At 44.2% G+C, this 14319-nt stretch overlaps 3 protein-coding genes across 5 annotated transcripts; all 3 read left to right on the top strand.

The window, feature by feature from the left end:
* Positions 1 to 685: 685 nt before the first annotated feature.
* Positions 686 to 4021, top strand: LOC115679059 (probable receptor-like protein kinase At1g49730). Its single transcript, XM_030602602.2, has 7 exons — positions 686 to 1008; positions 1754 to 2009; positions 2292 to 2344; positions 2418 to 2485; positions 2956 to 3045; positions 3214 to 3274; positions 3373 to 4021. Exons 1-7 carry the CDS (start codon positions 933 to 935, stop codon positions 3675 to 3677), a joined length of 909 nt encoding a protein of 302 aa, XP_030458462.1. The 5' UTR covers positions 686 to 932; the 3' UTR covers positions 3678 to 4021.
* A 229-nt stretch (positions 4022 to 4250) lies between these two features.
* On the top strand, positions 4251 to 10446 carry LOC115679057 (protein IQ-DOMAIN 5-like). 3 transcript variants are annotated; one of them, XM_056309590.1, is made up of 9 exons: positions 4251 to 4498; positions 4936 to 5089; positions 5173 to 5279; positions 5481 to 5591; positions 6138 to 6395; positions 7239 to 7466; positions 8199 to 8312; positions 9082 to 9556; positions 9842 to 10446. In XM_056309590.1, exons 4-9 carry the CDS (start codon positions 5511 to 5513, stop codon positions 9937 to 9939), a joined length of 1254 nt encoding a protein of 417 aa, XP_056165565.1. In that variant the 5' UTR covers positions 4251 to 4498; positions 4936 to 5089; positions 5173 to 5279; positions 5481 to 5510; the 3' UTR covers positions 9940 to 10446. The 3 variants fall into 3 exon arrangements, with proteins under 3 accessions (XP_056165565.1, XP_056165564.1, XP_056165562.1); XM_056309589.1 differs by having other exon boundaries at positions 4918 to 5089; XM_056309587.1 differs by lacking the exon at positions 4936 to 5089.
* Positions 10447 to 11218: 772 nt separating this feature from the next.
* LOC115679058 (glycosyltransferase BC10) lies at positions 11219 to 14039 on the top strand. Its single transcript, XM_030602600.2, has 2 exons — positions 11219 to 12503; positions 13616 to 14039. The coding sequence occupies exon 1, from the start codon at positions 11403 to 11405 to the stop codon at positions 12480 to 12482; it is 1080 nt and encodes a 359-aa protein (XP_030458460.1). The 5' UTR covers positions 11219 to 11402; the 3' UTR covers positions 12483 to 12503; positions 13616 to 14039.
* The last annotated feature ends 280 nt before the right edge of the window (positions 14040 to 14319 follow it).

Genomic DNA, 14319 nt, shown 5'->3' with positions numbered 1-14319 from the left:
CGACGGAATTAGCCACGACCAACTTTCCGTCGCAAATTTGCGACAAATTTTGCCACGGAAAATAATTCCATCGCAAATTTGCGACGAAATTAGCGACGGAAAATAATCCAATTATTTTCCGTCGCAAAGTTTGTTGCAAATTTGCGACGGATTATTTTCCGTCGCTAATTTCGTCGCAAATTAGCGACGAAAAATTCCCCGTCGTAAATTTCCGTCGCAAAATTCATGTTTTTTTGTAGTGACATTTTATGACAATCAATTGCTACTACAATTTACTGACAACAGCTTATATTTATACACGAAAATATAAAACATCAACAAAGTAAAAATCTCAGTCATAAAATGGAAGTTCAGACTAGTAGTTTCATATTATACACTTATTATTAAATACGATGGAATATCGTAGGACCACGCAAAGACATAGATAAAAAAAAAAGCACAAGTTCCAGATTTTAGATTTCACCTACCTACTAAAATTTAGAGACTAATCTTCGAAACAGGATCCTCAATCTTTGAGAATCGAGAACCGGACCTGTAGAAACCTGTCCGGTTGCAGGTTCCGGGATTCCATGCTCACCCCACGTAGGAATCCATTTGTTTAGTCAGTTTTTTACTAAAAAAAACTCGGGAGTGTTCTTATCGTTTTTAACCAAACGAGAACCCGGGTAAAAATATGGGAGGCGCGTACTTTTTACCGAACTCGCACTCTCGCTCGCCGGCTCGCGCTCGATCGCTGGCTCTCGCAGCCGCGCACGACAGCGAGAGGAGGTGAAAAAGAGAGTAGGCGAGACGACAATGCCGTTTTGATTAAAGCGAAACCGAAGAGGCGACGCAATGAGAGAAGAAGCTTCGCTGCCACTTGTACTACTGTCGTTCCAGCTTTTGCGCTCTCCCGTCTTCTTCCCCCGGAAGCGAGAATTCGCAGAGGATCCATGGCGGCCGCGGCCGGTACGGATCGCTTGATCCGTAAGATCCACGGCTGCTTCCGTCCCGCTCCTCCTCCTCCAGGTCGGTTGCGCTGCTCTCTCTGTCTCAGTCTCTGTCTCTCTCTCTGTGTCGGTGTGTGCTCTGTGATCCGGAACTGAGGAGCTCGTCGCGCTTGATTTTGTTGCGTGACGTTTCGATTCGAGAGCAATCCGTGGTTCTCGCGTTGGAGTTCTGCGTGTGGTGAGCGATTCGAGCGGAAGGGATGGCTCATGATGGATCTGCTTTCTGAAAGTTCTCGTGTTCGAAGTGCGTTGCGTGCCTGATCCTGGATAATTCGCTCCGTTTGCTGTGATTCGTGAGTTCGTGCGTGATTGATTAGTATGAGCGTGAAATCGCCAATCTCTCTTCCGTTTTGCGCGATGGAAGAGTTGAGAACTTATTCGTGCGGGAATTTGGGTGGCTCGATGAGAAAATTGGAAGCAAGGATTGAGTTCGAAAAGCAGTGAAGGTTTATGATGTAGAGTTACAGTACGGATCTGAATGTCGTAATGTCGTGACGATGCAAGCTGTTTTTTAGTTCGCTACGTGTCTGTTACGATGATTGTCTATCGTAAAATGTCAGCTTTCGATTACTTAATCTTGATCTCTTCCAGAAAGGTCAAATGGAGCTGCCGCGTGTTACCTACGGAACTTTTTCGACCTATATTGTGTGATGATGGTTTCGTTGAAATGACTACTGGTTCGAGCTTCTTCACTTGAAGTTTGCTTGGAGAAGTCTTTCTTACTATCTTTGTGCACTCTTGTCATTGCCATCTTACACTTACAGGTCCAGTTTCTTTTGTGAGGCACTTCTCATATAAGGACATAAAGAAGGCAACGAACAGTTTTTGCAGGATCATCTATAGCGATACTCATGGGGCTGCTTACAGAGCCAACTTCGATGATGCTGGGCTTGCTTTGGTGAAAGAGGTTAAGGAATTTGATCAGAGTAAAGAAGTCTTCTACAGAGAAGTGCAGCTCTTAGGCCGTTTGCATCACCGCCACCTCCTTGCACTTAGAGGGTTCTCTATGGAGAAAAAATGGTATGGCCCTCATTTAGGCGAAGTTTGAAAATCTCTGTGTTGTATTTCGTTACAAGATTTTGTCTTTGCATGTGGGCAACTGCTTTTTAAATTTCTCTCCTGGTGGTGATCTTTCTTGTTCATCCAATGTACCTTAATTGAGAAAAATCTCTTTTCCTGTGATTTGGAAAAAACAATATCTTTTCTTCGAAATGGCTTATCTTCTACTGAATGAGAAATTGAAACCTTTCTGTTTAACTGGATTTCTCACAAATGGATGACAAATGGTTCTACACCTTGCAGTTTGTTAGTGTTTGACAATGTTGAGAACGGAAGCTTGAAGGACCATCTCAATGGTAATTGTCAGTTAAAACATTTTCTATGTATTGGCTTGATAAAATTTGGTCTAAAGAAGGGTGCTCTTAGCAGATCCTCTTAGGACTCCTTTGAATTGGAGAACGAGACTACAGATAGCCAATGGTGTAGCAGCTGCATTGGTAAGTCATGGAATTATTGTAACTGTCAGCAGCTTTAATTTTCATTTCTTATGTGGGAACAGATACAAATCAAATTGGGAGGCTTTCCTAAAATATGGAACTGCTCAATTAGTGTACCCTCCAATCTGGAATGGTCTATGGTAGACATGATCAAAAACTTTACATGACTCTTGCTGGAGAGCTAGTTACTAGATGACCTGAGACATCGACCATGTGTAGAATTTGCCCTTCGTAAAAGTTTCATGATCCTGGATGACATATTGACATTATCAAGCTTTTGGTCTGGATGTTTTATCTGTTGAATGAAATGATTTACAATTCTTAGCACTACAATATGTATCAGGCCAACCCTTTTGTCATGCTGAATTTGCTGGGAGGAAACTAGCTTTATCTTACGAGTGCACAATATAGTTGTTTGTTATTTGCAGAAAGTCTGACTTCAAGTTGACAAGGTCTCGATCTGCCTGCAGGAATATTTGCTTATCTTCAATGAACCCCCAGTATATCATGTATCTGTCAACTCAAGCAGTATCATGTTGGATGAGAACTTCATTGCCAAGGTAGGGATATGTTTCATGTCTGTCATAGCATTAGTCTAGCATCTTTTTGGCTTTTTCTGAATTGGACTAAAGTCAATCTTAATTCACAAGTTCTTGGAATTCAATCAAGTTCATACACTGTTACCATGTAGTCAATAGCAAAAATGACATTTTCCTTGATTATCTCAGCTATCCGATGTTGGTTTTCTTGGTTCTTCTGGGAATCACACAGGACCTGCTGATCCAAAAGGTGATTTGTCATCACCTTATACGTTGTCTTCACAATGATATGAATGTGCATCCTATTCCCTTCGATTGATATTTTGGAATCCCTCATTCTCGTTGCAGATTGTATCGAGGCAGAATGCAGAAACATTATTTTCCAGCTCGGCGTGCTGATCCTGGAGCTCATCACTGGGCAATCGTCAGAAAAGGAAGGCGCCGATCTGATCCAGTGGGTTCAAGAATATCATTTGGGTAGCTCCATCTATAAGCTGATAGACCCAGATCTTGGAAATGACTATGATTCAAGGGAGCTAAGAAATCTCCTGGACGTAGCCAGACTATGTATTAAATCAAGGGAAAAGCCCGTCTTGTCGGCTGCAAGATTGTTTCGGTATCTCCAGAAGAAGATAGATACTCCAATCGGTTAATTCTTGAAGCCATTCGTTGATACTATTTCGTTGGCTGTGTAAATTCATGCCTATCATCTCTAGCTGTATCTTCTCTTCTCTCTTTTTTTCCCCTTAATTTTTTTTATTTTATTTTAGAATCAGATGATGGTAAAACACATGCGAGGGTATAGTGCTGGGTGTGTTACGCAGGTTATAGCAGATAATGAAGGGCTCTAGCGTTTGATAAGAGGCTTCGAAACGCCAAGACCCAAAATGAAATATGGAGTCATATGCGATTTGCTATTCACCGTTTCTATAATATTAAAACACAAGGAAATCGTTCACTTTTACAGTACTGAAAAATAATGTTTTTTATGACTCCATATTTCATTTTGTAGTCCAAGTGATTCCTTTTCTCTTTTAGGGCGGGGATGATGGATGAGATTTTGCTAATTTAGACAAAAGAGAGCATCCGATGCCTAGGAAGGAATCTTTAATCATACAACCGGAAATTGACTCGTTTTGTTGTTTTGTTGCATGTCCACCCGACAGCAAGTCCACATCGCCGACGCTACTTCCCATTTTTCATCATCGGCTTCTTGTCCTTTGTCCTCGCTCATCCTTCAGCTTCATCACCACCACCTTCTTACATAATACCCAGAGAGAGAGACACCCCGATGTCGCCTTGAAAATTGGTTCTTTTTTTTACTGGGTTCGACAAACCTTTCCCCAGAGAGAGAGAGAGAGCGATTCCTTCGCTTCGTAATCGACTGAGAAGACGGAGGAAGAAGGGTATCGCCGATGCGCTCTTGTGCTCGTTGCTGGTCATCGGGGGCTTTGATTCAGGAGAATTGAGCTCCGTGAGCTCTCTGTGCTTTTGATGTCTTATTTTCCTTTCAGTACTCGTTCTCCGAGTGGCATTTTGTGTTGAGTTGTTAGGAATCAGCTTGCTTCACACAGAGAGCGAGAGAGAGTTTTGTTGTTTCGGTCGCGACTGATGAATCGTGGGTTTTTTTCGGTCTTACTTGCATGTGGTGGCTAGCTGCTTCTTGATGGCTTGATAATGACCTCGTTTTGTTCATGGAGTGGAGCTTTCTCCTCGTATCGATCGATTCCTTGTGGTCTTATGTACATGTATGAGGACTGTGAGGACGCTCTGGCTGTGCTGCAGTCTGTGCAACATTTTTATTTGCTGTGGTGCAGTTCGTAATCGATTTGTCGCCTTTCTACTGTTCGCACATTGCATTTGATCGTTTTGATGGCTCTGATAGTCCTACAGTGACTGTTGATTTCGTAGCGCGTGCTGTTCACGTCCTCCTCTGCAAGTATTTTCTTAGCATTACTTGGATCGAGCAATTGGATGTGTGCTCTGCAGTTTATGCAGACGCAGCCTATCCCTGTTTTCATCGGATGAGGCTTGCCCAAGGGACCAGTTTATCTTTTCGCTCGTGGTAGAGCTATATTAGAAATGGACATTGTTGAGATGACATTCGATCTGTGAAGCCATGATAATTTTTCTATGTTGCTACTTCAGGTCGGGAGTTTTTGCTAGGGTTCCGTTAATGAGTGACTGCTGATTGCAAAACTGAAGTTACTGTAATTTAACTTCCAGGAAAGGACAGTGGATTTGCCTTAAGAGGTAATGCCAGCTTAGACTTGTAAGTCAGCTCATGATCGCTGTGAAATGCTCATGGCCTGAAACTGGTAGCAGCTTGGGTGTAGTTCAAGAAATAACAACTTTCTTGGATACATTTTCTTTTTTTTAAATCCTTCCTCCCTTTGTTTCTACTATGAGGTGCAAAAATGTGGTAGCAATGGTCACAACCATCTTTCCTGGCTGGTTCTATTGACTGACACGATCCAACAGGCAGAATGGGTGTCTCTGGGAAATGGATCAGAGGCTTGGTCGGTTTAAAAAAATCGCAAAAGTCACCTTCAAATAAGGATGAACAGGTGGGTATGAGGCTGTGTCCATCTACCATACTGTTGCAGTTTGTATTTGCATTGTTGCAAGCATGGTACTAGGGCTGCCTTGTATACTTTGTTCTGTTGACTGAGTCAATTTGGTGCGAAACAGTCTAATTATGGAGGAATAAGCAAAGCACTGGTAGATATCTTGTAACAAGCTTCAACAGACCTACAAAAATGAAGTGTAGAGTTTTTGCTGGAGAGACCCTCTTTTACTGGATTTATTTAGGATACATGGTGCTCTGTGAAGTCGATAAGTAAACTAGACCTTTGTCAAAGCGGAAAGGTCTGAATACCGAGAAAATACAGTTCAAGTCGGCAAAATATGAAATTAACCCCTGGACTAGTATTGCCAAAAGACAGAAAATGACCGCATGATATTGACATGCTAAACAATAAAATCTTCTTTTCTTTGAAGTCATGTTGTCCTAGCTCAAATATCACTTCTTTTATGATTTTTGTAGGGTTTCTGAATTTCAGCCTCTTAACAACTACAGCATGATTTTGCATCTCATTTTGTACCTTTTACAGGAGGTGAATAGTGGCCAATCACATTCCAAGTCTCTGCACTCTGCTAACTGTTCAGTTGGTACGGAGACTGAAAACATCCAAGACCAGCTTAATTGCAATTATGCTTCTCATGTTGTGGACACAAACGAACATTTCATCTCTGATGCTGCTTGTAGCCCTTCCACCTGCTTTCAAGTACAGAAATCCGATCATCACCAGCAAATTCTAAGAGAAGAGTTGGCCGCAATGCGCATCCAAACAGCTTTCCGGGGTTTCCTGGTATTGATTTTTGCAGCCAGTTCGATGTAGATATGATCTTCAGTGTTTTATTGACCTGATGAGAGTCTCTTGAGTAGAAGTTTTTAGTAGTTCTCAAGATTGACAGCATGTTCGGTCAGGTCAAAAGAAGTCTTTTTAAGAAGTTACTGAAGCTCTTTTGGTCTGCTCAATTATTTTATCAATTTCATTTTCCCACTTCTCATATACTAATTGACAGCCAAGGAATAGTTATGGATATGTCGAGGCATTTCTGGTCCAGGCATTTCAAGTGAATGAAAGTTCACGTGGAATGATCATGGGAAACTGTGAATTGAGAGCATATTATGGATTTGTCTCATAAGCGGTCGGCAATTGTGTGCAGGATAAGTATGTCATGGGTTTAACTTATTGAGCTACATGAGCATACATGAAACAACACTAAAGATGAAATGGACTTCGCAACATGACAATTACTTTCAACAGTAAATGTATTGAGTATCTGAGTCAAAATTCTTAAGGGCATTTCTCTTACAGTCTTTTGAAACAGCATAAAATGGTATTATCTGGAATCTGACAGAATATATGAAAGTACCTCTACTTACAAATCTCTCTTGTACCATAAGCTTTTTCTTTATGATCACCAGCTGCTAATGCAGAATCCCCTAGTCAGTCACATCACTTTATTTCTACGAAACTTGGCGACAAGCCAATTTAATCGGTTAGGATGTCAATGGAAACTTGTAAAAATGGCTGTCAAAGAGATGTTTTATTAAGAGCCTTTAATGAACTGAAGTTATTGGTCGGGTTAAGGTTGTATCTCATGCAACTCAGTCTCATTGATCAGTTTTGTGGCTTCTGCACCAGGCAAGAAGAGCTTTAAGTGCTTTGAAAGGGTTGGTGAGGCTTCAGGCCCTTGTTAGAGGTCATGCTGTGAGAAAGCAAGCTGCAATGACACTGCGTTGCATGCAAGCTTTAGTAAGAGTTCAAGCCCGTGTACGGGCGAGGCGTGTGAGACTAGAATTGGAAAGTCAAACAGCAGAACAGAAACTTAAGCAACAAATTGCAAAGGAGGCTCAAGTTCGGCAGATTGAAGTACGCTGCTTTTATTGCAATTCTCGTAATAGAGGGTCTTCATTTTCTTCCACCTCATTAGTCATAGACGAGGAACTTCATTTGTTTTATGTATATCAATGATACAATTGAATCACCAATGCAATGTCAGAAGTACGAAGCTGCATCTTCAAGGTCTAGTTCTGGTGTTAATCCATTTAGAAATTATAACGGTTAAAGAACATCATACTTAAGCACAGTGGGACCACATATGCAGCAAAGGATATCGTTCAGTATTACAATTTCTTAAGTTTGTTTAATGTAACTATACAGTAAAGATGGGAGATAACTTATCAGATTTTCGTTAGATAGTTCCGATAATTTCACTTTATTTGCTGTCTTAAGGAGTCAGTCGTACTCACCACATGTTGAATGCATGCCACTGGGTGTAGGTCCTGGACAGTATCAATTATGGTTGAAATTGTTTGGGAGGGACGAAACATTAAACTTCTACTTTATGGCTTTCCCTCCTAACAATGATAATGAAAGACATAATCTATAAAATTATGAAATGTTTAAGGTGCTTCGTGTTAATTTTGTTTCCTCATCTTCACTGGTGTTGCTATCTTGTTTGAGAACACAATGCCTCTAATTATGGTTTCAGTGCTAAATTATCAAATGATGAATAAATTCTGTCACATGGACATAGGAATAACTATTTACATGGCCACGCACTTGGTTTATCGAGTGTTTTCATTTCTCGCGTCTGAGCAGGAAGGTTGGTGTGACCGCGTAGGATCTGTAGAAGAAATTCAAGCCAAGTTAACGAAGAGACAGGAGGCTGCAGCTAAGCGTGAAAGAGCCATGGCTTATGCTTTAGCTCATCAGGTAAGTTATATTTGATATTACCATGGAATTGTGTCTGTGACCTATGCTTTTCCTCCGTCTTTTCTGGTGATATCAGATTTTAAACTCAGTTTGATTGGAAGCTATCTGCATCTTAGGCTGCAAAAAAGGTTAATTTAAGACAAATAATCGAAGTAGGAGATACTGCATATTTTCTCCATGTTTCTATGCCAGAATTATGACCTAAGAGCCCAATTAAATTCAATATTATACAGTTCGGCCCTCAACCGAAATGGATGTGTTCTTTATAGTTTATAGCAGTTTCAAATTTCGATACAAAAATTTGTGGTATCATTTAGTCTTACACGAATGTGGTACACGATGCATCTTCTCAGATTAGCTTAATATTTGCATCATCAAACAATGAAATGCACCAGGGTCGTGTATGCTGTAGAATGTATGTTCACATCACTAAGTTGCATGCTATATGTGAAATGAACATAATCCCCGAGGTGCATGAATACATGAATACACATTTTCCTACTGACAATTTACTGTAAACTAAGAAAATTTTATAATATGTGCTTAGGGAAGTGGACTCTATGCGCGATTACCATCTTTTCTCAACTTATGTTGTGTGTCATTTGTTGCATGGTTAGAGCCTGAGACCTTTACCAGAATCAAAATTACAATCTCAATCTAGCATTGAGTTTCATGGGCCTAAAACTCTCGCTTATAGTACTATGCAGTGGCAATTACAATCTCTCTCTTGTTTTTACTTCACACTGGCCTTCTGTTTTTTTTCATGCAGTGGCAAGCAGTATCAAAACAGCAGGCTGCACCTACAGGGTTTGAACCAGACAAAAGCAGCTGGGGATGGACCTGGTTGGAGAGATGGATGGCAGTTCGTCCATGGGAGAACCGATTTCTCGACAGTAATATCGGTGATGGAGTGACGATTCAAGAAAGTGGCTCCGCGCAGTGTGCAGACGACACTAGAGCCCAGTCGAAGTCTGCCAGCAAGAAACCGGGTTCGACAAATCTTTGTAATCAGAAAACAGGGCCTTCTCAGACTAATGATGTTGGCTCTTCACCTAATAAATCATTAAATACCGTGCCCTCTGATCAGGCAGTCCCTTCCAAGCCAGAGTCAAAGCTTGTCAATGATGTAATTCAAGCGACCCAAGCCGGGTCTGGTCGGAGTTCGAGATCGCAAAGTAACCCTAAAGAGAGATCAGTTCAATCTGATAAACGGGCAAAGAAGCGATTCTCTCTGCCTAATTCTGGTAAACTCTCTCTCTCCCTCCCTCCCTCTCTCTATTACAGATCCACATGCAGATGCGTTTATGCGAACAGAGGGATGTATTAATTGCATTGAATAACTGCTGCCTTTGTTATAAAAATTTCCGCTTATATGCACCAGACTTGCAATGCACATCTTCTACTTATAATGCTGTGTCCGTATGTCTAACGATGCCCGGTAGCCGGACTTGCTTATAGCCTCGTATTCCTGTAATCGCAGTACATCATTGGGAATTAAGCTCATCTTTCAGTTGAATTGATTTTATCAGGGTCGACTGTCGGGGCACCAGCTGCTAAGAACCCCGGTAGAACTGCTGCATCGAGAAAATCGGGTCCGCCCGCAAGATGCGTTTCTGAGGAAAGCTGATCTGAGGAAAGCTGATCGGTAACCTCTTGAATTATGAAGAACAAAAGGGCCAATCTCATTCTGTTTTAAGGCTCCGTACATAATGCACGAATTGCAGTAGACGCAAGCAATTGCTTCAAGTGCACGCAGACCCCTCTCCCACCACTTGTCAAGGTTTTTTTTCCAAAAATGGCAGAGCGGAAGAGATTGCTTCGGCTTGTTGGCATCAACAAGCATCGCGTCCGCAGCTCTCCTTCTCGCACCCGTGGTGACCGCATCTCCCGTTTTTACTTTCCAGCTTGGGTTTTTGCTCACCCGTGTATATGTATATCCTCCGAAGCAATTTGATCCTTGCCGTCGTCGAGGACATAGTTACTGTATTCTGGTCTTTGGTTGTCGAAGGGGTATTATGATTCCTAGAGTCGTAACTTTCTGTTTTGTGCTCTCTCCGTGGTTCCCCGTGGTGTTACAATTCCTAGACCATCTATCTTTCCTGAAAAACAAACGATTTGACTTTTTCTTCTGATATATATTATTTGTGTGTGTGTGTTTTTTTTTTTTTTTTGTGTGTTGGGGGTGATTGTGTTGGCTTGGATTGTTGGTTCATTCATGATGAAGAGGGGGACCTTATCTTCGGATTCCTTTACGGGGTTTACGTGAGTCTGAAGCTGCGGCGAGCGGGACAGGCAGCGCAACGGGACAACCACACCCCCACTTGCCCTTTCCCCCACCCCTGGCACACACACTCACACGGTACAGATCTCGCTCTGTGCAATCTGTCAGCGACAGTTTCCCCTCAATCCCCCCGACACGACCGAACCCAACGCAGTCAAAATTTTATAATGCCGCGACATCTCCTCGCAAAACGCAATTCGCATTCATCCCGGAAAACCCCGGGAATCATAATCAAAGAGCGATTAACAAATTCAGCCCCCGTTGTTGTGTGTTTTTTTTTTTTTTGTACAAACGGTCGTGCGCCTTAGTTTTTGGTTGATCGCCGGGACAATAAAAAAAAACAAAAGGAGTCTAAGAAAAGAAAGAAAAAGTGGTGGAATAAAAAGTAGAAGAGAAAACACCAACCACACCCCCCGTGACGCCGTCACACAGAGAGAGAGAGAGAGAGAGAGAGAGAAGAGGAAGGCAGGAAGGGCCCCCTCCCTCCCATCCCCCACCACCCAACTTCCTCCATCGCCATCACTCCCCTCCTTCCTTCCTCCCTTCCTTCCCTCCGTCTCACCATCTCCATCTCCTCCTCCATCTTCACCACCAGAAACCCCTCTCTCTCTCTCTCTCTCTCTCTCTCTCTTTCTATCTTTAATACCCTATGCCCTCCCACCAAATCCAAACCAGAAGAAGAACCCTAACAACCCCCCACCACCACCACCGCCAATCTCGGGTCTCCTCCCCCTCCTCCTCCTCCGATCCTGATCATCGGTCCCCCGCTGCAATTGCGCCGTCGTCATTGATCCGGAAGAATCTCCTAAATGTACAGATCTCCCTACATTCTCTCCCTCACCCTCCTCCTCTCCCTCTCCCTCCTCCTCTTCCTCGGCCCCCGCCTCCTCCGCCCTGTCCCGCCCCGGTCCCTCCCCATCTCCCCCTCCGACGAGCTCGACGACCTCGCCCTCCTCCGCCGCGCCTCCTCCCCGTCCTCCCCCTCCCGCCTCTCCTCCTCCTCCCGCCGCCCCAAGATCGCCTTCCTCTTCCTCACCAACTCCCCCCTCTACTTCTCCCCGCTCTGGCAGCGCTTCTTCTCCGCCTCCCCCCGCCACCGCCGCCTCTTCAACGTCTACGTCCACGCCGACCCCTTCTCCAACGTCTCCGCCCCCTCCGACGGCGTCTTCGCCGGCCGCTTCATCGCCGCCAAGCGCACAGCCCGCGCCTCCCCGACCCTCATCTCCGCCACCCGCCGCCTCCTCGCCACCGCCATCCTCGACGACCCGGCCAACACCTACTTCGCCCTCCTCTCCCAGTACTGCGTCCCCCTCCACTCCCTCGCCTACGTCTACCGCTCCCTCTTCGAGTCCCCGCGCTTCGACCTCACCGACCCCGATGCCGCCCGCAGCCACGGCGTCCGCCTCCGCTTCCGCAGCTACATCGAGATCCTCTCCCAGTCGAAGAGCCTCTGGAAGCGGTACACGGCCCGGGGGCGGAATGCGATGCTCCCCGAGGTCCCGTACGATCGGTTCCGGGTCGGATCCCAGTTCTTCGTCCTCACCCGCCGCCACGCCCGGGCCGTCGTGAGGGACCGCAAGCTCTGGCGGAAGTTCCGGTTGCCCTGCTACCGGGAGGACGCGTGCTATCCCGAGGAGCATTACTTCCCGACCCTCCTGTCCATGGAGGACCCGGGCGGTTGCACGCATTACTCGCTGACCCGGGTCAATTGGACGGGCACGGTCAATGGGCACCCTCACACGTACCAGCCCCCGGAGGTCTCCCCTGACCTGATCCACCGGCTCCGGGCGTCGAATTACTCGGACTCGTACCTTTTCGCGAGGAAGTTCTCGCCGGATTGCTTGGAGCCGCTGATGAGCATCGCCGACAAGGCCATTTTCCGCGACTGATCGATCTCTTTTGCTGCTCAGGTGAGTGAGTTAAACCGATCCAAGTTTCCAACTTTTTTGTCCTCTTTTTTCTGATCGATGTCTTCACTGAGTTTGCGAGTTGAGTCGAGTCGAGTCGGGGGGTTTGGCGGGGTTGGGCTCAACTCAGCGGGTCTTGTCGGTGACTCGGTTGTTGGTGATTTTTTCTTAAATAGTTGATGGGTGGTTTGAGCTAACCCTGGAAAGTTTGGATCGTTTGACAAATTCTTGGCCTGGTCAATCGGCATTTGTTGGTTGTTTGCGTTTTGGGCAGGATTTGTCTGATTAGAAGCTGTCTGGCATAATGTTAGACCGGATGATCCTCTTTTTCTGAATTTATTGGATGATCTCTTCCCTTTCTCTTAGCTGGGGGGATCTCTTTTCCTTCGGCATCATTACTTAAATGCATCTTTTTGCAAGTAGTTGTCCAATTCAAAGAATGTGCAGTGCCATCACCGTAGGTAAATCATTTATGATGGTGCATTATTTGCAAAACTAGTAGCTAGTAATCAAGAGCATGCCCTTAAAGTCGAGACAGGGCCTAACAGCTGTCATGGGGATAGATTTTGGTAGATCAATCTTTTCCCTTATTTGATAATTCCCTGTGGAAGCTTTCTGCAGTTTCTCTTTCCTCTTCTCCAAAGGTGTAAACTGTATATGCAGGCCTTCTTGTATGGGCAACTGATGTTGCATTCAAGCAAGAAAAGCATCTGCAGGAGAAATGCATTCCGAAAATTTTGACGAATGGGTTGAAAATAAAAATGTGCGCTCGCAATTTAACAGCAACATTTAGGCAAACAGAGACCATATTTAAGTTAGAAGAAGGCAAGAGTTTGGTGTTAAACCATACTATTCAAATTGAATGATGATTCGGTGTGGATGGTAGCTTTTGGGGGTAATATGCCACCATAATAGACCCGTAGATACCAAAGATGTTTTAGCACTATGTCTTAGGATGATGCTACCAATGCTGTTTAATTCTTCATAATGGCATTTCTGGAAGCACATAAATCATGCTATTCTGTTCGATGTTCTCACTTCTGGTACGCATTTCCTTAGGGTATGGTCCTTCTGTTGCATTTTAAAGTAAATACCCACCTAAATGTCTTAAGCAGGTTGACAAAGTTACACGGGAAGAAATTTTGTGCCCAAAGGTTGCGAGGATGATGTTGGAGACAATGTATCGGGAAAATGGTTGAAGCGGCGTCAACATGCCCACGACCAAGAAAACCTGTGTGCTCCAACTCGAGTTTCTTGCATTGAAGAGACGAAAATGTAGATTATCGGATTTAAGATGTCCGAGCAGGTACTTCTATTAGAGTTTAGAGAGTGCAAGAAAAATTTATCACGACAACGGCAACGATATGCCAGTATTGTAATTAGGCTTTATAGAGGTAAATTACCTCCCTCTTTTGTACATATCCTATGGGGAAGAAGAATCCTCCTTGTACTCTCTACTCATTCAAGATGTGAGAGGTGAGCAAGAAAAATGGTGTAATGGGAATTTGAGAAGAGAAAAGCCAAAAGTTGAGTGCAAAAGGTGAAAAGGGCCACTCCGAAGCTTTTTGTTGCCTGGTGCTTTCCTTCTGCGGTTGGTTAATCTTCTTCCTAAAGTTATTCCTGATTTCGGTTCTCTGTCTCTTCTCTTTGATGCTTTTGCCCTTCCGAGGTAACTCGAGTGGTTCATGGGACTGGTCATAGCAATGCTTTCAGATAGGTTGGGGTGTCTTGCATCAGGTGTTTTGACTAATGGAGTGGTTTGTTGGTGAGTCTCTCTAGCTACAACTAAAAGAGCAAGGTATCTCCTGAAGGGTCTAGG

Source organism: Syzygium oleosum, unplaced genomic scaffold, assembly GCF_021117445.2.
Source record: "Syzygium oleosum isolate NSW1041296 unplaced genomic scaffold, Sole_v2.1 Sole_v2.03, whole genome shotgun sequence".
Taxonomy (NCBI): Eukaryota; Viridiplantae; Streptophyta; class Magnoliopsida; order Myrtales; family Myrtaceae; genus Syzygium; species Syzygium oleosum.
The sequence above is the reverse complement of the archived record's forward strand: the minus strand, read 5'-3'. Positions and strand labels throughout refer to the sequence as shown.